At 55.0% G+C, this 21678-nt stretch overlaps 2 protein-coding genes across 3 annotated transcripts; both read right to left on the bottom strand.

Moving 5' to 3' along the window:
- Positions 1 to 872: 872 nt before the first annotated feature.
- On the bottom strand, positions 873 to 3808 carry LOC118696359 (probable E3 ubiquitin-protein ligase makorin-1). Its single transcript, XM_036398499.1, has 8 exons — positions 3337 to 3808; positions 2738 to 2857; positions 2353 to 2639; positions 2056 to 2147; positions 1724 to 1944; positions 1382 to 1492; positions 1168 to 1291; positions 873 to 1094 (listed from the first exon to the last, which is right to left on the bottom strand). Exons 1-8 carry the CDS (start codon positions 3405 to 3407, stop codon positions 939 to 941), a joined length of 1182 nt encoding a protein of 393 aa, XP_036254392.1. The 5' UTR covers positions 3408 to 3808; the 3' UTR covers positions 873 to 938.
- Positions 3809 to 4308: 500 nt separating this feature from the next.
- PPARD (peroxisome proliferator activated receptor delta) lies at positions 4309 to 21347 on the bottom strand. Of its 2 annotated transcripts, none has more exons than XM_036398470.2 (8): positions 21331 to 21347; positions 18807 to 18894; positions 10077 to 10305; positions 9232 to 9383; positions 8418 to 8556; positions 7595 to 7797; positions 6826 to 7279; positions 4309 to 6426 (listed from the first exon to the last, which is right to left on the bottom strand). In XM_036398470.2, the coding sequence occupies exons 3-8, from the start codon at positions 10204 to 10206 to the stop codon at positions 6179 to 6181; spliced, it is 1326 nt and encodes a 441-aa protein (XP_036254363.1). In that variant the 5' UTR covers positions 10207 to 10305; positions 18807 to 18894; positions 21331 to 21347; the 3' UTR covers positions 4309 to 6178. The 2 variants fall into 2 exon arrangements, with proteins under 2 accessions (XP_036254363.1, XP_036254364.1); XM_036398471.2 differs by having other exon boundaries at positions 6826 to 7276.
- Positions 21348 to 21678: the final 331 nt, after the last annotated feature.

Here is a 21678-nt window from a genome sequence, read left to right as displayed (position 1 = left end):
TGGGCAGCTGCCTTTACCTCTCCCCAGCCGAGGATGCGGGAGAGCACCGGGAGTCCCTCCGTGCCCTCCATCACCCCTTGGCTGGCAGCCCCGCACGCACCCCCAGCCCAACGCCGATCCCTCCCGGGGGCGCTGCCGGTGCGGCTCCCCCGGGCACCGAGCACCGCCCCGGTCAGGGCCGGGCACACTCGGGGCAGGCCCGGGCACACTCACTCAGAGCTGGCCCCGCACACTCACTCAGAGCTGGCCCCGCACACTCACCCGCCGCTGTCCCGGGCACACTCACTTAGAGCTGGCCCCGCACACTCACTCAGAGCTGTCCCGGGCACACTCGGGGCTGTCCCCGCACACTCACTCAGGGCTGGCCCCGCACACTCACTCAGGGCTGGCCCCGCACACTCACCCGCCGCTGTTTCCCCGTCCCCGCCGCGCTCCGCCCGCGGGCCCCATGCCCCGCCCCGGCATCGCAGCCGGACCGCCCGCAAACGAGTTCATTATGCAAATATCCCTTAAATTCCAACCCAAACACCGCCTCCCCCCACTCTCCCCCGAGGGTGGATCCCGCAGCCCACAGGTCACAGGCACCCGGAAGCGTAGCGTTACACAACCCGTTTTATTTCGTTATTCCCGGATTTGGCTAAAAAGAGTTTAAAACAGTGCCCCCCTTGCTGCCCGGTCCCCCCCGTGGATGTCAGACCCCCCCGCTGCCTGCAAGCACCCAGCCCACCCCACCCGTGGGGGTCTGCCACGGGCGCAGAGTGGGCACCAGGGCAAGAGCAGGGGGGCTGTGCCCTGAGTCTCCCCCGGTGCACCCATCAATGCCAGACAGACTCTTCCCCATCCCACCCCAGCCCTGCAGCACCCCCGCGGCTGGAGCCACCCCAAAACAATGGCAGGAGTCAAAGCAGCACCCAGGCCCAGCGTGGTCCCCCCACGACTCAGTCAGAATCGCTGAAGTCGATGAGAAGCATCTCGTGGCCATAAATCGAGTGGGGAAATTCTGTCTCCAGCATGGCCAGGGTGAGAGCCCACTCGAGCGTGCAGAGCTCCTCATCCTCCTCGTCAGAGCTCTCCGAGGAAGAAGGGATGAACACCTGCAGCAGAGGGGGGAGGATGAGGCACGCTCCCAGTGCCCAGCCCAGCCCCGGGATGTGCCACCCCACCTACCGTGGGCATCCTCAGCTGGCGCTGCCTGTGCCGCCGCAACCAGCTGGCAGGCAGCTCGTGCAGGTAGATGCACTCTGATCTGAAAGGGCAGTAGCCACGCAGGAAGAATTTGCACCTGATTTTCCTGTGGGATGCCAAGCATAGTTGTGAGTGTAGCTCTCAGAGCAGCACTGAGCCCACAGCCCTGCCACCTGCAGCAGTGCCACGCACTCACCCTGTCCGTGCCTTGAAGGCTCTGATGAGCTTCTCCTTCTCAGCCACATCTGAGATCCAGTATTTGTGGGGGATGTAGTAGCTGGAGGGGATCCGGCACTCTGGGCAGGCCCTGGATGAGGGTGATGGGTGCAGTTGGGTGTCCCAAGAAGGGAGCAGGGAGCATGGGCTCAGCACCCACCCTGGCCTCACCCAGCACCCCCATACCCATCACCACTCGAAGCGCCTGTTCTCAAAGCAAAATCACTCCAATCCCAAAGCCACATCGCCGGACCCAAGGAAGAATTTCAGGGCACAGAAGGGGGAATGGTGACCACCCTGCCATGTCCCCATGGCCACTCACTTTATGACAGCGCTCTGGAAGGCCCGGCTGCGCCGCCACCTGCGGATGCAGCCCAGGCAGTAGGCGTGGCTGCAGTTCGGGAGGATCCCGAAGAGCCGCTCCTCAGGCAGCGCCTTCTCGTACACCCTGTCCATGCAGATGCCACACACCACAGCCTCGCTCCGGGCTCTCAGCACTGCAGGGGTGACCAGGGCTGCCTCAGCACCTGGCTCTGCAGGGACCTGCAAGCAGACCAGCACAGCGTGGAACCCCCTGGCTCTGTCACTGCTCTGGCCTCGGGGAGCAGCACAGAGTGACAGGGAGTACCTGGTCACAGGAGACCCCAAACCCACCTTTGCAGGGTCAGTCTGTGCCGCCGTCTCCAAAACTGCCTCTCTGGGGTCAGAGGAGTCTGGCTCCAGTGCTGGCCCTTGTGGCTGGAAGCCTGCAGGAGGAGAGTCTTAGAGGGGAAAAGCTCAGAGACCTGGGTGGGCTGCTCAGAGTGTGCAGCTTCAGCAGTGACAGTCCTGACACTGCAGAGCTCTCCACAGCCCAGCCTGGCCCAGGCTTGGTCATAGGCAGAAACATGCACAGGCTACTTCACCATGACCACCCCAGTGTCATGGTCCCCTGGGCAGCCTAGCACCTACCTGAGGCACCCCGAGCTTTTGTGGGGACAAATTCTCCACTGATGGCCCCACAGGGGATGTAACCAACTGCTGGGATGTTCTTCTTGTCTTTCTCTTCCACGTCTACCTCCACTTTGGGGAACTTGAAGGCCACACACGTCATGCTGCAGGCCGTGGTGCACTGGGCTCCCCTCTGGTCCTGGTCCACGGCTGTGGGCTCAGTGCCAGGCTCCTGGCCACAGTGGCAGTGAGGCCTCAGACCATATTGGGTTCCTACTGGCGCTGGCTCCTCCTGCATGTGCTGGTAGCTGGAGGAGCCCAGGGACAGATGCAGAGGGTCCCATCAGTTCAGCAGAGCTCCTCCAGGCTCCCAGCCCACCCTCATGGCATCACAGCCCTTCCTTACCTGCACTGCTCTCCATAACGGCAGAACCCGCGCTGGAAGTACCTGCAGACCTGGGCTGACTCTCTGTCGTGTGAGAAGCGGCAGCTCTGGCCCCACCGGCAGGATCCACGGGCAAAATTCCTGTTAGCCAGGGGAGCAGTGTGGATGGGCTCAGACGCTGCTCCAGCCCTGCCCTAGAGCCCCCCCCGGTACCAGCTTTGCCCCCAAAAATATGTTGGGGACACATTTTGGAAGCCCCCCTGGCTGGTGTCTGGGAGCCCTCGCCAAGGGCAGAGCCAGGGGGTCCTCCCAGCCCCATCCAGCCTAATCTCCTGCTAATTGCCGAGCAAAGGAGGCCCAGGATAGGGACTGGGGGCTCTCCTGGGGGCTGGGGAGCAGCGGTACCGAGGGCTGGGGCACGGAGAAGGGTGGGAGCCCTTGGCTGGGGGCTGGCAGGAACGGGGGCATGGCTGGAGTGCTGCCGCCCACCCCCAGCTCCGGAGGGGATGGGGAAATGGGGAGGGGGATCAAGGCCATCCCTACCCCCACAGCGAGGGGCCCCATCTCGAGCCTGTCTCCCCCAAAAGCTGCTCCCGGCCACCCCATCCTCAAGCCTTTACCTGCACGGGGGTCTCAGAGAGCTCGCCTCGGTCCTTAACAGCCCAGATGCCATCATCGAGCCCACCTCCATCTCTTGCCCAGCAGTGAACGGGGCTAGGCCGCCTCCCAGCGCTATTTATGGGTCCTGCTGGGATCGTTCTCCCCCAATAGCCGGGGACACGTGTTTGGGGCGGAGGACAAGCCCGGGCTAGTTGATAGCAGCCGCTGCCGAGCACTGTTTACACTCAGTCAAGGACTTTGCAGCGAGGAGCCTGCACGGGGCCACCACTCCAGCCTGCAGCACTAAATTCTGTGTATTCTAATTCTTTGACCATTACTATTCCCCCTTCCTTTTCAGCCCTGTCTTTAACTCAGCCTGTGGATTTCACTTCTCAGTTCTCTCCCCCATCACACTGGGAACGGCTGGATAAGGTAATGCTGCCTGTTGGGGTAACCACACAGGGAGGGTCTCCAGCCAGGTCTCCTGGGACCCCTGCCCAGCAGCACCACGGCTCCCAGTGCCCCCAGCTGCATGGGAGAGGCAGGGAGCAGTGGAACAGCTTCCCCCAGAGCACTCAAGCCGAGCACAGGGGAGCCTGGGGGGTCTCCAGCTCCTCCTGAGCAAATTCTCAGGTGTTTTATCACAGCCAAGGACAGCCAGATTGCCAGCACTTGACTCCCCTGGAGCTCATTATTCCCCCCGTCGCGGTGTTTTCAGCTCATTTCCAGCTCCACCCCCAGCATTTGGGGCGCAAATCCTCCAGCTGAGGCTGGGCTCCTGCTTAGGACTGGCTTTTTCTGCTGCTTTAGGTTTGCAGGCAAGAAAATCACAGCAGGTACGAGATCTGAGAATTACAGAGCCTCGGGAATCACAGCAAATCCCTGGAAATCACAGCAAATCCCATCACAAATTTCTGCTGGAAAGTCTCCCACGGACAGCTGCACCCAGGTGCTGAGAGAAAGCCCACAATGACAGGCTGGATGCTAAAAGGTTCTTAAATATTTAGTTCAGATTTATTTAAAGTCAAGTCAGTTTGTAGACACTATTTATATTATTAAAAACACTTGGAGGTTTGTACTTCTAGCAAAAATATACATTTCAGTTTGAGGGTTGTTATACTGTCGAGGAAGGAAGAGCAAAAAGTTTCCCAGGTGATGGGCACGAGTCCTGCATTGCCACCGGGGTGGGGACAGCACCGGGATTTTGGGAAGGACAAATCCCAGGCTCCAACCAGCACATGCATGTCTCCAGTGCCTTCCCCCAGAGGGCTTCAAAGTGCTTCAGAAACGGTGATTCCCAACACCCCTGCGAGGTAGGGATGGGAGGGCTGGGCAGGGAAACTGAGGCACGGCAAACTGAGGAGTGTGGCAGCAGGGGGAGGTTTGGGACCGGCCAGCCCTGTGATGGGGAGGGAAAGCCCAGTGCTCTTCCCCTTTGGGTTTTAAAGGAATTATTGCACCAGGGAAATCTGCTATCCTGAAGAGGAGGAAAGTAAAATAAAACCGAATAATTTGCTCCCACAACCCCTCCTAGGGAATATCAGTATTTTAATAAGGCTGCTCAGGACACAGGGAAGGAGCTGCAGACAGGGAAGGGTCACTTTCATTATCCTGAAAGGGAAACTGAGCCCTTCCCAGGTCCATCCTCCCCCTGCCCAAAGCCCAAGGGACACAGCCCCCACCCCAGGGGCCTGGCCTGGCCCAGGCAGCACCGTGGTATTTCACTACAGCTGTGGGAAGTTGTGAGGTAAAATCCCAGAGTGGTGCTGGGATCAGGCAGACCTCCAGGCCTGGAGCTGTTCCCACTCTTGGGAACAGTGGCAGAGGTGGACTGGCAGCTTCCCTGCCACAGCCACGCTCACTGGGAAGCTCCAGCTCATTGTGAGCATCCCAACCACCCCCTCCCTGGTTATAAATCCTTGGCATTTACAGCTGCAAAGCTCTCTGCAACCAATGCACTAACAGATCCTTGTGCTCCTGCTCGGAGCAGGCAGCATGTGACAATCCAGGTCCCTTTCACAGAGGGGAAACTGAGGCAGGACACCAAACCCTGACCAGCTCAAGGCCTCTGACCCTCCACACACCTTTTTTGTAACTCAGGTCTGTGCAGAGCAGCCTGTGGAAGCCACGGATTCCGTGCCTCTGCTCTGAAGGTGAATTTTAAGGAGTCAAATCCTTTCCCTGCTACTTCCCCATCCCAGCCTCTCTCCTACTGAGGTGCCCAGGGACAGGTTCCCTATGGAACGAGGGTGCCAGGAGCAAAGGCTCCCACGCAGCACCCAGGAAGGCAGAGTTCCCACAGTCCCACTGGGAGACAGGAACACACTGCAGAGAACAGGGGGGGCTGCAGCTGAGAGTCTCCCCTGGGACAGCCCTACATGTGTTCAAATACTCCAGAGCTTTTCTTTGGGAAAGAGAGAAACATCCTTTCATCACACTGTCCCAGACTTCATGGCTCAGGACCACGTCCTTGGAGTGCAAATGAACAAGAGAATACAGACACACCCTAAGTGCTGCTGTCAGCCCTGCTGGCCCCTGCACCCCCTTGGCCCTCCTAAGGACCAGGGCTCCCCACCCACAGTGACCTAGCTGCCTGAGCCATGTAAACTGGGCAGCCAGAGCTGGGCCACAGAAGGGGAACAGCAGCTTTGCAGATTTGTTAGTGTGTGTTAACGGAAGCCCTGGCCGAGCAGGAGGCACCTGCAAATCCTGATGGCATCTTGCCCTATGTACCGTACGTCAGGGTCACGTAGAAAAGAGTTTCCAGTAGGAGAAATGGAAGACACTGGGAAGAGTTTTCTTTGTTTCTGTACAAAGAGTCTTGATGGGAATCCATGGCTTCATTCTCATAAATAACAGTCCTTAGTACATGTCCTTGTAGATCTCCTGCAGAAGTGGGTGCAGAGATGTCTCTGTCTCTGTCTTCTTGATCTTCTGCACCAGCTGGGCGTGCTCTGTCACCAGCTGTCGCAGGTCAGCCATCTTCTGCAGCAGCTTGGGGAAGAGGTACTGGGCATCCGGGTGGTTGGACTGCAGGTGGAACTCCAGCGCTCTCAGGATGTTGTCTTGGATCTCCTCCACCTGCTTCACGTTCATCAGGCCAGGGCGGTCTGTGGAGAGGAAGCACGGGAGCTGCAGGGTCACGGTGCAGCCCTCCAAAGTACACTCTGCTCCTGGGGAAAGGGAGCCAGGGACTGTAACCCACCCACCATGACTTCAACCTCATCAGCTAGAAAGGGGAGAAGTGTGCCCTTGACAATGTATCCACAGCAGCACATGAGAAGGAGATGTCACTTCTACATTCCTTGCTGTTGGTCCAAGCTTGGCAGGCATCACCTCCACAGAGAAGCTTTGGTTTTGGAAGTGTTCAGTTCTTCTCTCATGCCCCTGAGACATCCCAGGCTGACCTCAAACCCAGCTGCAGCTCACTGCCCTAGCCCCCTCTGAACCACCACTAAGCAGGGAGAACTCCCTTCCTGACCCTGGCACGGCCGAGGGCACCCGCTCACCTCCACACAGGATGATGGCAGCCACAAACAGGGACAGGTCACTGTCATCCAGCTCCAGCGCGTTGAACTTCACAGCAAACTCAAATTTGGGCTCCATGATCTCACTGAAGGGCTTGCGCAGGCTGCGCAGGAACTCGCGGGTCACAAAGCCGTTCCCGTTGGCCACCAGCAGCCCGTCCTTGTTCATGATGGAGGCCAGCATGGCAAAGATGGCCTCGTGCACCCCGTACTTGAGCAGAGTCACTTGGTCGTTCAGGTAGAGGCCGACGAAGCTGGGGATGCTCTTGGCGAACTCGGTGAGCTCCCGCACGGTCTCCACCGTGGTGCACTGGCAGCGGTAGAAGACGTGCACCCCGATCTCCTTGTAGGGGGGGATGCCGTTCACCAGCTGCTTCCACACCAGCCCCTTCTCTGCCTGCCACAAGGTGTCCATGTCATGGATCACAAAAGGCTGCTTGAACAAGAAGCAAGTTAGGAGTTTGCTGCTGGGACTCGAGGTGCCAGCTCTGCTCAGGACAGTCATGTCTGTCTCTCTGTCCCTGTGCTGTGCCCTGCCTCTGGGGCTGACAGTGCCCAGGTAATCTGCACCCACCCACCACAGCACAAGTGTGCAGAGCAGTGGGGTTTTTCCCAGCAAGGGGCAGGACATGCAGAGCCCACCTGGCTGCATGGGAACAGCTATGGCAGCAGGGAGACATGCAGCATCTCCCAGAGAACAGTCCCCCGTGCTGGCCATGGCCAACCCCACCTGTCCTGGGAGGGAACTTACTGGGGTGCTGCTGGCCTTGCCGGTCAGGATACCTCTTGCCTTCTTTTTGGTCATGTTGAAATTCTTCAGGTAGGCGTTGTAGATGTGCTTGGAGAAAGCTTTCAGGTCAGCCACCTGTGGGTTCTGGCAGCCGATCTCGCTCGCTGTCAGCCCTGCCACCAGCTTCCTCTTCTCTGCCTCTGGCATGCGCCCAAAGCGGATTGCTGGGGGGCAAAACTGGGGTCAGGAGAGCAGGGGGCCCCCAGGAGATGCATCCAGAGAGGCAGCAGCTTGTTCTGCCACTGCAGACAGACAGGTCTGCTGGAGAACACCTGCAGCTACACAACCTGCAGCTACACACCTGCAGCTACACACCTGCAGCTACACACCTGCAGCTTCTCCAGCTGCAGTTCTTCCAGCACTAACACCTTCATGAAACAGCCACTGCTGCTTCCTCACTCCAGACTCCCATCCCATTCCTCCAGCTCTTGCTCAAACCCTGCTTCCCACATAAACACCTTTGCCTGTCTGGGGCTGAGATTCTTACACCTGAAGTGTAAAAGTCCTAGCACAGAAAAACAACTTGTGTGTCCAGTTCCCTCAGGGCCAGTCCATAAGGGACAGCCACATGCCAGCAGCTGCACTGCATGGGGGGAATGAATAGCCCCTTCTCATACAGAAAAAGGGGAAGAGGAGTCAAATGCTTGAAGCACTGGGTTTGAATGATCCCCTGGCAAGAAGAGCCATGGGCTGAAGCACAGCAGGCCATGGGCACCCTTCACAGGAGGGCAGCTGGCCCTGTGTCACCCAGCTGGCCAGGCCTGTGGGCAGCAGTGACACTCACCATTGTGTGACATGCCCAGAGAGAGGCATTTCTGGAAGCGGCAGTACTGGCACTTGTTTCTGTTCTTCTTCTGAATCTTGCAGCTCCTCTCACACTTCTCGTACTCCAGCTTCATGCGGATCGTCCGGCGGAAGAAACCCTGCAGGCAGGGAGGGAGCAGGGGGCCATGGAGTCTGGGACCAGGCTGGTTTGTTATCCCCAGTAGCTGCAGGGAGGCTCAGGAGGGGGAGCCCTGGGTCTCTCTGGGGGTCTATGCCAAGGAAAGGTCATGTGGTAGCAGAAAGGAGCTGCAGAGGAAGAGGTGTGGGGGCACCCCATGCCTGGTGCTGTGACTGTGCCAGCAGCCCACAGAGGGGGATGGAGGAACCAGCCATGGCCAACCCCAGCCTGCAGGAATGTCTGGCAGGATCTGGGCTGCTAACCCAACCCTGCTGGATCTGCTGCAGGGGAAAGAATTCCAGAGGAACATCCAAGCTGCAGCCAGTGATCCCAGGGAGATAAACACACAGCTCACTGCTGATCTGCAGAACACAAACTATTTTTAAAAATAAACTCAGGGTCCCTATGGGGACAGATGGATTTGCCTTACACAACAAAGCATGACAAGGCAAGGTTTGGGCCATACAGGTCTCAGCCCTCTTCCCAGGGCAGCATTTGCTGCCTGCTGATACTTGCCCCATTCTAGACAGGCTGAGTTTTTTACAATCAATCCCGAATCCCTGTTTTGCTGCAAATCTTGTGTGAGGAGGCAGCCCAGTTGCTGGGATCTAACCCCTGCTTGGTGCTGCTGGACCCAGCTGTCCCTGGGACTCACCTTGCAGCCCTCACAGGCATGCACGCCGTAGTGGAAGCCCGAGGCTTTGTCCCCACAGACCCTGCACTCCACGTTCAGCGCTCCCAGCGCCGCCTCCTCGCAGCCCATCTGCAGCTGGTCCGACAGCGAGGGAGAGGAGCTCTGTGACAGGTCTGCAAACACACACAGGGACATGTCCTTCCATGTCACAGCCACAGGCCCAGCTCCTGGTGTGGCCAGCTCATCCAGCTGTGGGGCTGATTTCTGGCCCTGTCCTGCCTGCCCCTGGTATCACATCTGGAATCTGGCACTGGCTGCAGGCAAATGCCATGAACAGAGCCAAGAATGCCCCAGCAGCTCAGACTCCACATCAATGCTCCTTTCTTCCCTCTGGCATTCATGTCCTGGCAATGAAACCCCAACCAGCAGATTTTATAATCCCTTGTTGGCCAGCTGCTGGCATGGGATATCCCAGCTGGAACATCAAGGGCTCTGGAGGAGTCTCTTCTGCATCCACAAACCTTCTCTCCCACCTCCTACAATCACTTTGCTCTGAGGATCCCAAAAAGTGTCCAAGGAAGCATTCCCAAGCACCCTGGGAGGCCCCTTGCTCTGAAGCACAATGTTACCTGCCTGTCCTTTTAATTTCCACTCCAAAACCCATTGCCAATGGACATGCAGTGATCTCAGAGGAAGAAGTAAGCCTCTCCATAACTTGGAGGATTATTTCACAAATAAATGTGAAATGTTCAGTTCAGCTGAACTCCATTCAGGGACAGATCCTCTGCCCTTGCAGCTGGGCATGCTGCCTGGGGGCTGTGGACACCTGGATGCTCCACAGGATGAGCTCCTGTGGCTCCACTCACCTGTGTAGCTGCTCGAAGGCAGCGAGCTGTCTGGTCCTCCAGTTGGGTCTGAGGCTCCACTTGCTACCATCACTGCCTCTTCCTCTTCCTCTTCCTTGACCTCAGGTACTTCCTCCTGTAGTTGTTCCATAATTGATCACCCCTCAGTGCCAAGACTGCAATCCCTGTCATAGCTCTGGCATCATCCGCGTCTATCCAAGATGGACCCCACCAGGCTGTTCCTGCTAGCCTGCAGGACATGGAGAGAGGCCACTGAGTGCCTGCAGGGAGCAGCTCAGCAGCAGGGTAGTGTCACCAAGCACACCACTCCTGCTCTGTGCTGGCTCCTTGGCCAGTGAGACATGCAGAGCAGGGCACATTTAAAGATCCCTCTGCACTGTGGAATAAATATTCTGTAGGATTCAAGGAAGCAAAAGCTCAAAGAATTGTTTTTAAAGCCCAGCAGACCACAAACCAGCCTAGATAACCCAGGGACCAGGGGTCCCCAGCTTACAAGTCCCATAGCAGCCATGCTGCCCCAGACAATGTGCCCCAGAGCCGCCAGTGACCTGGGATGTGATGGTTGCAGCCAGGACCAGGGTCTGACAGAACCAACACCTCCAGAAGGATCAAAGTAGGGCTGGCTTCACCCTCTGTCCCTGCCCAGCCATGGCAGAGCCTGGATTGGGAGCAGCAGCTGATCAGGGCACACTGTGCCTGTGGGTCGAAGATACTGGGGGAGCAGGGCTCAGTGCAGCAGCAGGCAGTGGCTAAAAGTCCCTGGCCCATGCAAGCCATCTGCAAGACTGATGGCTTCCTGTCAGCCCTGCACTCGCACTCCTTCCCGTCAGAGTGCTGCCAGTTGCAGCCTTTGTGTTTGTTTTCACTTGGCTCCTCTGCCAAGAGCTGGGCTGAACGTGTTGCTGTTGCTCTGCGCAGCTGCCGGGCCGTGCTCAGCCACGGGGTCCAGCAGTGCAATCCCAACAGCCACACAATCCAACCAGTGTCTTAATCCCGGGTTTCCTGTGGGAGGAACGGCCCCATCCTCCCCCACACACTTCCTCTCCTTGTTTGCCTCACTCCATCCCAAAGAGCCCACAAAAACCTCCAGCCGTCCAAACGATGCAGCACCGGTACCGTGGCCATGGCAGAGCAGTTCCCACCTCCCTCCCAACCATGCTGGATCTTGATTCCTAAACTGACTCTTCTTGAATAATTAACATCTCAAGCACATCTTATATAAAGTTCCATCCACTTCCTTAAGAGAGTTATTTTTAAGTGGAGAAATACCCATCAGGAAAGCCACTGAAATCCAGGTTCAACCAAGAGAGCCTCGATTTGCAGACCCAAATTAAACTAACACAGGATATTGCAGGGGCCTTGTATAAGGGCAGCCCCAAGCTCTGGGATGGTCTGTGCCCCGTGCCCAAGCCCACAACACAACTCAGGGCTTGCTGGGCAAGGGCAGCAGTGACCCAGGACTCCCTGGATTTGTTTGCCCTCCCACAGCAGACCCTCACACCTGGCAGCTTCAAACTTGAGCTGCAGCCAGCTCCTTGGATTGCTGGAAAGACATCAAGGTCAGAGCTCCCTGAAAGAGCAAGGAAGCAGCTCAGGGGGAGAACAAAACCTGCAGGTGGGAGGCTGAACACAAACACGTCACAAAGCCAGAACACAAGTCACCCCTGGAGCTGGTGCTGTACCAGAACCTGGGTCTCCTGTGGCTGAGGGAGCTTTATTTTTTCCCTCCACACTGGGAATTCAGAGTGCAGGACAGGTGGCTTTGTTTCCAGGTGAGGTACACTAGTGGCACCAGTGAGCACACTGCCCTGTGCTCCTTGGCAGCAGCAGCAGCAGGGGCTGCTCTCTCCCTGTGCCTCCACATGAGCACTGAGGGACCATTGAAGGGCTGTGTTATCCTTGGCCTCTGCTCACACATCCCACACGGTGGGACATGGCAGACAGGCAGGAAAACTTATTCACTGGAGATGGAGGGTAATGAACTTCACTGTTTTCAGGGTTATATATAAATGATCACACCAACATCAGGGAAACACTTTTGCCTGGAAGAGCAGTTAGTGGGGGAAGCTTGTGGCAGGAGAAGCTTGTCTACAGTGGAAAATCCATCCTGCAGCAGCTTAACAAGCAGCTCATTAGATTCCCCTTGTCCCTGGCACCCAGCACAAGCCCCTTGCTTTAAACCCACTGCAGACAGAGCTCTCTGCTTTGCCCCAGATGTCTGCACAAGCATCTCATGACTTGCTGTGCCCTTGCCTCAATGCCTGTTCCAAGGAGCTTTGGTAACCCTGGCTGAGCCAGCAGCTTCCTCTGCAGCTGGTGCAGAGAGGGTTTGTTTGCTGGCTCTGGGCTTGGGCTGGTGCCTGCTGGCTGCAAACAGCTTGGGCAACAGGTTTGTCTTTCCTAGAAGATGGCATCCATGCCAAGCTAAACCATCAGCGGGAACAGGGAGAGAGACGTGGCACAACCAGGAGAGGAAAAAAACAGGAATAGAAGTTAAAAGGAGATAAATCTTCAGTGTGGATTCCCTGCAAGAAGGTAGAGCTTCTCCAGAGCTGACCAAGATCCAAGCCTCTAGATCATCAACCAACAGCTTGTGCCCCTGTGGCCTGGCAGTTCCCCTGGCAGCCAATCCTGCTGATTAGCACATAAACCCTGGAGCCAAGCTCAGAGTTTCCATGCAAAGCACCAAAGAAAGGTCCAAACCTCCCAAGAGTCAAGTCACAGAGTTGATCTGCCCAAAGCAGTTGTTCAATACAACTGTACTATCAAAGAGGTCATAAAGAATGGCAGAAGGAAGCCAATAAAACGTGGGAGTGCTCCTCGCTTGTGCTTATTCCTGTGGACAAGAAAGTTCACCAAATTCACAGCCAAAAGAAACAGAAGGGGTGAGTTGAGAAATCAGCACTGTGATGTGCAGCACATTTTGAATCCACAGTCAAAAACTGACCTGAATCCATAAAGGAGATGTGATTGCTGCTGGTTGACCACCTTTTGGAGACTTCCTCAGGTTGTGTCACTGCTTCCAAGATCTGCTGATCAAGTACCAGTTTCTGTTCCTCCTCCTACACGTCAGCTATTACTAATAAAAGCCAAATAAGAGCTAAGCAGATGCTGCAATACAGGAAAGGTAACTGAGAGTACAAAACAGGCGAGACGAACGCTGAAAACATGTTTATGTTTGCTCCTGGAAGATCAGCACATCCCCAAATTAGCCAATGAGATCTCAGCAGCACTTAGTAGCTGAGTGTTTCCTTCCTTACTCAAAGTCTTGGCCTCAAGGCAGGCAACACACAAAAATAAACTACTACAGCTAGCAAGGAAGAGCCCTCCCACACAGCACTCACCTGGATGGACATTCTGGGACAGATTTTTCCCCTTGAAGCATCTGCTTAGATGCTGCACCATGCCCCAGAGCCCAGTCCTGTGATTCTCTCTCCAAGGCTGCTCAGTGTGGACCCCCTGTGCTTCCCCAAGAGTGAGCTGGGCTCATTGAGCACAGGGGTGCTGCCAGAGCTGCCATGACCATTAGCTGCTGCTAATTACTCCAGGACTTGTGGCACAGGGTGCAGGAGATTCCCTCAGCTGCCTGGAGCAGCCTGGCTTGCCAAAATGAATCACACATCTATTGCATGTTTTAACTCACCCACTTCCTGGGCACTGAGGGGGGAAATAACCCCAGCCCATTAAAAAGGTTACAAAACTTGCTGGATTCTTCTCTTTTTGTAGCATGATTGATGCTGTCCCCAAAACCAGGTCATGACATTTTGCTCCAAAAGGAACTTGCTGCTGGCTTTGTTCATACTCTAAGAGGTGTTGCAGACACAGAAAAAAGAGCAGACTTTGGGCACTGAACTCTCAGCCATGCACAAAGCAGGGTCTGCCAGGCTGCTCTTCTCCAGGAGTTGCAGCCATCCCTGGCTCCAGCAGCAAGCATGCGTGGGATGTGCTCCAAAATGTTGAGATGGCAGAGATGGGAAGACAGAGGAATCATCCCTGAACAGCTTCCCAGCAGAGGGACTCCCTGCCCTCATCAGGCTCTGTGGCTGACGGGCAGCAGCAGGGCAGGCAGGGAAAAGCTGCACAGCTCTTAGCTCTTAATGGAAGTGCTGCTCCATGACCTTCAGCAAATCTGGTCAGGTTCCCTACTTCCATTTCCTTGATCATAAAAAAAAAAGCCCCAACCAAAACCAAAACCCACCACAAAGAAACAAACCCAGGATTTTTACAATGCTTCCTTCCTGATCATTCCCTGGCTGCATTAGCTCATGGAGACAGCATGTTTTGGAAGTGCAGAGCAATAGATCAGCGCCAAGTGTCATTGTTTATTCCTGCATTACAGATTTTGACACCTGTTAGCAGTCACACTCGCAGGTCTGGCCTGCCCAGCCCCAGATCAGCTCCCTGCACTGCTCGTGACCATCTTCTCCTGTTGTACATTCCTGTACAAGGCATTCCAGGATGACTTTCAGGAAGTAAACTGGCACATCTCATTCTGCCAACTGCTGACTGGTATTTGTGTTTAGTGGTCAACTCAGGACAGCCAAAGTATCTATGGCCAGGAGGGGCACGTGGGTCTGACCCGCTGGAACAAGGACAGCAGCCAGGAAACAAGCAGGTACTGGAAAGGTGACACCACTGGGACTTCTCAGTGCTTGAAATGGCACAGAAGTGCTGCTATTTGAGAAGATCATTAAGTCTGGCAAAGAGAGAGGATCATCTCCCCACAACCCAGGGCACAGCAGAGGTGGCTGTGAAACTGTGGCAATGCTTTGGGATCACACTGCAAACCTGGCTGTGTGGGATATATTCCCCTCCTCTTTAGCATCCCCGAGGTGAGGAGGTTGGAGGCTCAGAGCTCAATGAGGCACTGTAAGATGACGTGTTCCCAAACTGCTGAAGTCCTCTTGGCTGTACTCCAAGGCAGTCAGTTTGCTTAGGGACCCCTTGTCCTCCCGAACCTGAGCAGGACACGTGGAAGGATCTGGTTTCAAGAACATCAGTAATTATAGAACAGGGCTGGTGAGGGAGGAGCTCACAGAAACAGCAACACCACTTCCCAAGGCAAACAGTGGGCACAGGGTGCTGCAGACTCAGAGCAGCACTGAAATGGAGCTCCAGGAAGGCGGCGAGTGGAACAAGCTGTGGCTGTGAACAGGAGCACAGCTGGCGGTCAGCGAGGCCAAGTTTGGCAGTGCTGCACACACCAGCACCCAGCTTAGATTTCCTCAAAGTCTCAGGGTCACTGGGACACCAGCAAGTGCCATCCATGCTTTGAAAGGGGCAATCAGCTCCTCAGAAAAGCGACTGGGGGCAGAAAAGCAGCAGTGGGCCGATGAGTCACTCAGGATCACACACATGCATGCAGCCTTCTGTCTGGAGCCAAACATCCAGCAGGCCCCTAGGTTTTAGTGCTATGTTACCAGTGCTCCCAGATGCACAAAAATGCCCACAAAACCAACAGCAAGCCTCCTCCTCTTTGCAGCAATAGATTTTAGACCCCATGGATTAACCAGGAAAAAAAATAAATCCATCAGCCTGTAAGTTTTGTTATGTTTACACTTGGACTCCCAGAGAAGTGCTACTTGGTTTTGTAGACTTTAGCAAAATACCCTGGGCACCAGCCATGCTGCTCTGCTCCCAGGACACAGCTGACAGAGAGCAATTGTGCCCAGGCACAAGCTGGATGATTCAGCAGGGCCAGGAACATGCGCAGCGGGACAAACGGAGCAGATTGCTGTGTCTGCTGCAGCTCCCCTTCAGCCACAGAGCAGGAAAACAGAGGGGTCCCAGTCTGACTGCACACATCCCCCCAAGAAAACCTCCAGAGAACAGCAGAATCGCTTTTCCAGACAAACTAGTACAACACCCTCTCAGGGAATGAGGTGGGAATGCTGTTTCCTTGCTATTTTTGGCCACATTCACATAGCAATAGCTGCCTGGACAACAGAGATTCCCCAGCCTTTTCAGCAGGGAAAGGAGCAGCCACGGTGTCAGTGTGATCCTGCCAAGACTCACAGAGTGCTCTGACCATTTGGATTTCTGCCTCGGCCCCCAGAAAACAAAATGCTTGAGCAAAGCATTCGCACCTTTCATAACATCCTCGTGCCTTTGGCACAGTCTTGGGGGTACAGGGTGAGCCACAGAGCTCACAGCCAGCAACAGCTACTGCTTCCTGACACAGCCAGCTGCTGGCAGCTCAGCAGGCTCCTCAAGTTCATGCTCACCCAACAACCCTTTTCCAGAGGTCCCCATGTCCCTAAGTTCCACAACACAAGTTCTACCCCATGGACAGGAGAACCCATGGGTGTTTTCAGAGATGTGGGTCTCTGACCATCAGCCCTCGTGGGGTTAACAGCTTCCAAGAGCCAACATGTCCAGCAGAATCCATATAAACAATTTGAAGGTGAAAAGCTGATTTGGACATTTGCAGAAATATCCCAGATGGTAATATGATGAAATCAAGAGTTCCACTGAAAAACACTTGTAACAAGTCAGGCAGGACAGGGATTTGAGCTTAGGTTCCCATCAACAAGATGAGTGCACAAAGCATTGCTTATTTTGAAGCCATCTCACACAACCCCTGCCAGGAAAGGCCTGACAAAGCCTGTCCTAATGAGATAGGCATGTGTTTAGCAGTGAAGTCTGTCTTAACAGCCCATCAAAGAAATGCTTCCCTATCTGCTCATCTGCCCTTTCAAATCACCAAAACCATTCCCTGTCTCCAACCCACATATCTGTTAAGGGTTGAACATGCATGTGCTGGTTTTTGCTATTTCAAGTTCCAGCTCCCAGATCAGGGCAAGTCAGGAAATGCAGCCTGATGGCACCAGCTTGGATACCTTGGGGGTGACCAGGCTGTGCCTATGCCCCAGCCCCAGAAGTGGGTTCTGCCTTGACCCAGCACCAGAACAAACACTTGTGCTGTGCTTTCATCCCGCCACTTCCTCCTCCATGGTCAGGATTCCCCTGCAAACCACTCCCCAAAACCCCAAACTTTGAGCAGAGCCTGTCTGTGAGGTCCCCAGGAAAGCACCCCAACATACACAGGCATTTCAGAGCCCTTTCAAAGCCAAACAGACCTGACCAAAACGATCCCAGATGTTCACAAGCTCTTGGCTAAGCCTTGGAGAACACAGACATTTTCCAGACACTATGACTGAAACAGTGAATATTAAAGCATTTCAAGAAGTCATAATGAAACTAAGATACATCTTGAGTCAGTTCTGCTCTGAACCCTTCCTGCAGTCAGGCAGGGCTCCAGTGAATGTCATCCCAAAACATATTTTGGGGAAGATGCACTTCACAATCTCCTTGACCAAAAGGATTCATACTGGCATCAATCATTCCACTCTAAACCCTGCTTTGGGAAAGCAATTTCCCAGGCATTCTGCCAAGGCAAGCAGACTTCAGAATAATTAACAAAAAAATAAAACTAGTTCTACAGAAAAATCTTACTTGTCCTCACTATCGAAATAATTTCTGCTTGTCCAGACTTTCCCAGAGTATCCAAAATTACTGCAGCAGTGCATCCCTGAACAGAGAGACTTGTGGAAAAAGCAGAGATTACTCTGCAGCACCTGATGAGAAGCAGCAATGCAGCCCGACGAATCTGTGGTTATCAGATTGTTCCTGCCCTAAGCAAAAGAGTCAGTACAAACCACAAAACCCCTGACATCTAAAATGTCATTGTCAGGGCAAGCCAGGCTGGGCTCTGACAGCAAATAACCTTTCAGGCATAAGCACTGTAACATCATCTCACCCAATTAAAACATCATTTGTATGTCAGGTTCTGTTGTTCAGAGGAGCCCAAGAGTCTCTTGTTGTGCCAATCCTTCAGTCTCCAAGAACATTTGCAGATTTCCAGTCCATAATTCAATAGCCACAGACGAAGCACTCCCCAAAGGGCAACAAGATGTACTGTACAAAAATACATATTTTCAAAAGGCTTCACACAAGAAAGACAGAGCCCATCAACACCAGAAAGGAATTCTGTACAACAATGCTCTTCTGATCAGCAAAGCCTCATGGGGCTCATTATAAAATCCTCTCCACACGCTGTGAAGATCCTTGGAAGTCTGTGTCTTGAATACCAGAACAGAGATGGCGTAACCATTGCGCCAATCTGACACAGAACCCACAACAGCTCAACACCTCAGAGCTGTGTTGAGGCAAACACACACCCACAGCCACATGCAGACAGCCACAGCACCGCTGATTCCAGGAACCGCTTCAGAGGTCTGCAGGCAGGACAGTGCCTGCCAATGGCCTGCTGACCACCTCCTCCAAACCCCTGTCCTGCCTCTGCCACGGCCTGCTCAGCTTTGTCCCACACCGACAGCACCAGCACCGGGTCGTGTGTGGGACCGTTGGGTGATTGGTGACCCACGTGCAGCTCTGGATCTCGTGTGCCCTCCCTCATCTGCAACAGCCAATTTCCATCATAAACATCAGTGAAATAATGAAATGTTATGACACTATGCTTTGACAGCATAGTGAGCCGTTGAGGAGAACAGGATTAGTCCTCACAGTGTATTCCTAAAGTAATCCATAAGATCATATTCAGAAACCGAACAAAAAGAAGGCACCGAGTTTAAACTTAAATTTAAGAAAGTTCAGGCTCACGGACAAAGGCAAACTTGCTGGAAACAAGCTGCTCTTCCCTACCCCAAGTTTTCAGAAACGCTGCTGAGTGCCTGGGTGGGAGGCCTGCATGCAAAGGGGAAGGGTTACCTCTGCAGAGCAGCTGTCCCTGTCCGCCTGCCGCCGACAGCCACTGCTCAGTCACCATGTCAGCACGGACACCAGGACCTGGAGCAATCTGCAGGAGGACACACAGCAAGTTGCCACGGCTGTGCTGAAGGCCAGATATTTATGCTGCTGGGAGCGCTGGGCTGGGTCCAGCAGCAGCTCTGAAATTTAAACACACACTGCCTCTTTTGCACGCTGAAACCCTGGGCTAGGGTGACTGCAGGGAGCCGCTGCCACAGGCAGCATCTGCCCCAAGACCAGGAGGGAGAGCAAACCCTGGGGTGTCCCCATCCCCTCACCATGGATGTCACCTTTGCCTCAAGGCACCTGCAGCCAGAGGCTGATGACCCTGAGCTCTTATGACAATGCACAAAGTTGATGCTAGCAAAAAGGTCTATGGTGGCCACAAGGCTGCTTGTTTACCCAGCTTGCTTACTCCACCTTCAAGAGGCTGCCAGAAAGTTCCTGCAACTTTAATGAACTTCCTCTTGGGTGGCTGAAACTTAAGGATTCAGCAGAGTTCATTCACTCTTCTTGGTTTTCCTGATAACTTTGCCTTGTATGAATTTCAGACTCAAAAGAGAAGGAAGAGACTAATGCTGAAAAAAAATGGCTTATGAGGCTTTGAACTAGAGGACTTAGAGGAAATATGTCCTATTTTTAGACAGTTATGCAGACTAACTGGACTAAAACATTAAACAAAGATGCTGTGAACATGATGCTATTTGCACCCGCATACCCTCCTTGACATTACCCAGGCTTAGCTGCTCCTCCCACTCCAATGAAAAGCCCCATTTTGTATTGCTGCCCTTGGCATGGGACAACCTGTGAGGCAGCTGAGGACCAGCAACAAACCAGCAACAAACCAGCATCACCAGCCCCTACCAGGCCAGGCAAGCTAGGCAGCAGCAACCTGCGAGTGCTGTGCTGAGAGTGAGCCCCCAGTGCAGCACATCCTTCCAGGTCTGACATGGAAACTGCAGCTGCCCAGGAGAGATGGAAAAAGAAGATGAACCCCCTGCCTCAAAGGGTGAATGTGGCCTGAGTGTAGAGGGTGTTCCCTACAGGATCAAGAGGAGGGCACAAGTGCGAGATCAAAAAATCTGTGCGGAGCCCCTGGCACTGAAGCATCAATCACATCAGAATTTCCCAATCAGTGATGTCAAAGCCACATCCTCTTGAAGGCAGTGATTGCTCTTGTTTAGAGGTGGGGGCTGAGGACAGCACAGAGCTGTGCCAAGTGTGGATCCAGCACCAGCCACAGAACTGCCCTCAGGAGCTTCACTTTCACAGCAGAGGGGGGTTTTCAGCCCTTCTCCCCAGGTATGGAAGACAGTTTTTCCTAAACAATCCTGACAAAGTTTCTCTTTAATCTCTCTGACAAAAAACAACACTAAAGTCATTCCAGCCCCACTGGCACATCAGGAGGTGGCTTTCTCCTCCATCAGCAATAAAGCTCATCCCCATTCAGTAACACAGGATTAGCCTTGACACTGTCAAGGAGGGCTGAATCACATGAAGGGAGTGCACAAATCACACCCTAAGCTCTCTCTCATTGCAGACCAGAGTGCTCTGCTGCTGCCAGAGATCTGAGAATTAAAACTAAATGCCTGGCTCACCTTGTCCCATTCACTGCTAAATGCCAGGGCATGCCCATCACACTGCACACAAGGCAACACTTGCACCAGCTCAGCAGGGCATGGAGGGAACCTGCCAGCACATCCCACCTGGATGCTTCCTCTGCTGTCCCTGGCTGACACATGGCAAGTCATCGGGAAAACTCCCACCTCAGCCTGGAGCATGTTTGTACAGAAGAGGATACTCTGCTGAAGGCAATGAGGGACTTGCATGGAGAGGGCAGGAGAGTAAAGCAGAAACAAGAAACAGGACAGGGGCTGCCTCAACCCACAGGGCACTGTTTTAGAGACCAACACTGCAACCAGCCCTGGGACTGATTCATGGGGCAGCCACTGCTCAGACCCCTCTGCATCACCATGATGGGCATTGCCAAGACCCTACAGCACGTCTGATTCCTTCCCACACGCACGTCCTTCATCTGGGATCCCAGGGCAGGGGGGAGTGGAATGGGCAGAAATGAGGGATGAGAAAGGACTCTCAGATCCTTCTCCTGGAGCAGCCCCTCACCAGATGCTCTGCTCAAGGTCCATCCTTGCTTCTCCTCCTTCCAGCCCCAGACTCCTGCAGTGCCTGGCACCCTCCACCACCCCACCCTGGCAAAGCAGGCAGGCACAGTCCCCCTAACCCTCCTCTCGTGTGGGCCATTTACCCTCCTCAGTCCCGCCTGATTTCCCAGGAACTACAGCCTAAAGTCACCGATGCCCCTCACGCCGCAGCTCTCCACACCCACGTCCCCTTTGCACCGAGCCCTGTCCCTCATACCCGCAGGCCCAACCCTGTCACCCCCTCAGCCCCCTCACAGCCCCTCAGCCCCCTCACAGCCCCTCAGCCCCCTCACAGCCCGGTACCCCCCGTCCCTCACACTCACCTCGCGCGCAGCCCCGCTTCTGCAGCCGCCCCCCCCCCCGCCCCTTTCCCCGTCACCCCCGGCCCCGCGCGTCACCGCGCACGCCCTGACGCCACCGCACCCCGCGCGCTCCCGCGGCCAATCGCCGCCGCCGCCGGGGGGCCTCGCGCCCGCGTCACCACGGCAACGGCCCCGCCCCCTCCGCGCCGTACCGCCCCCTGCCGGGAGCCGCCCGCACTGCGCCCCGCGGCGGGAGCGGAGCCTCATGGGAAATGTAGGCGCTGCCTGTAGGCGTAACCTGGGGGCGGGGAATTCAGGGGGCGGAGCGTCCTGAGGGCTGCCCAATATGGCGGCGGCGCCGGGTGAGGG

The sequence above is a fragment of the Molothrus ater genome, chromosome 25 (genome assembly GCF_012460135.2).
Source record: "Molothrus ater isolate BHLD 08-10-18 breed brown headed cowbird chromosome 25, BPBGC_Mater_1.1, whole genome shotgun sequence".
Classification (NCBI taxonomy): Eukaryota; Metazoa; Chordata; class Aves; order Passeriformes; family Icteridae; genus Molothrus; species Molothrus ater.
This window is presented reverse-complemented; position numbering and strand designations above follow the sequence as displayed.

Coding starts and splice junctions, on each gene's coding strand:
- LOC118696359 (XM_036398499.1), bottom strand. CDS start 3,407: ATGGAGGTGGGCTCGATGATGGCATCTGGGCTGTTAAGGACCGAGGCG. Junction 2,148..2,352: donor AAAAGCTCGGGGTGCCTCAG/GTAGGTGCTAGG, acceptor CTCCTCCTGCAG/GCTTCCAGCCACAAGGGCCA. Junction 1,292..1,381: donor GCCTTCAAGGCACGGACAGG/GTGAGTGCGTGG, acceptor GGCATCCCACAG/GAAAATCAGGTGCAAATTCT.
- PPARD (XM_036398470.2), bottom strand. CDS start 10,206: ATGGAACAACTACAGGAGGAAGTACCTGAGGTCAAGGAAGAGGAAGAG. Junction 8,557..9,231: donor ATGCCTGTGAGGGCTGCAAG/GTGAGTCCCAGG, acceptor CCCTGCCTGCAG/GGTTTCTTCCGCCGGACGAT. Junction 7,280..7,594: donor GCAAGGCCAGCAGCACCCCA/GTAAGTTCCCTC, acceptor TTCTTGTTCAAG/CAGCCTTTTGTGATCCATGA.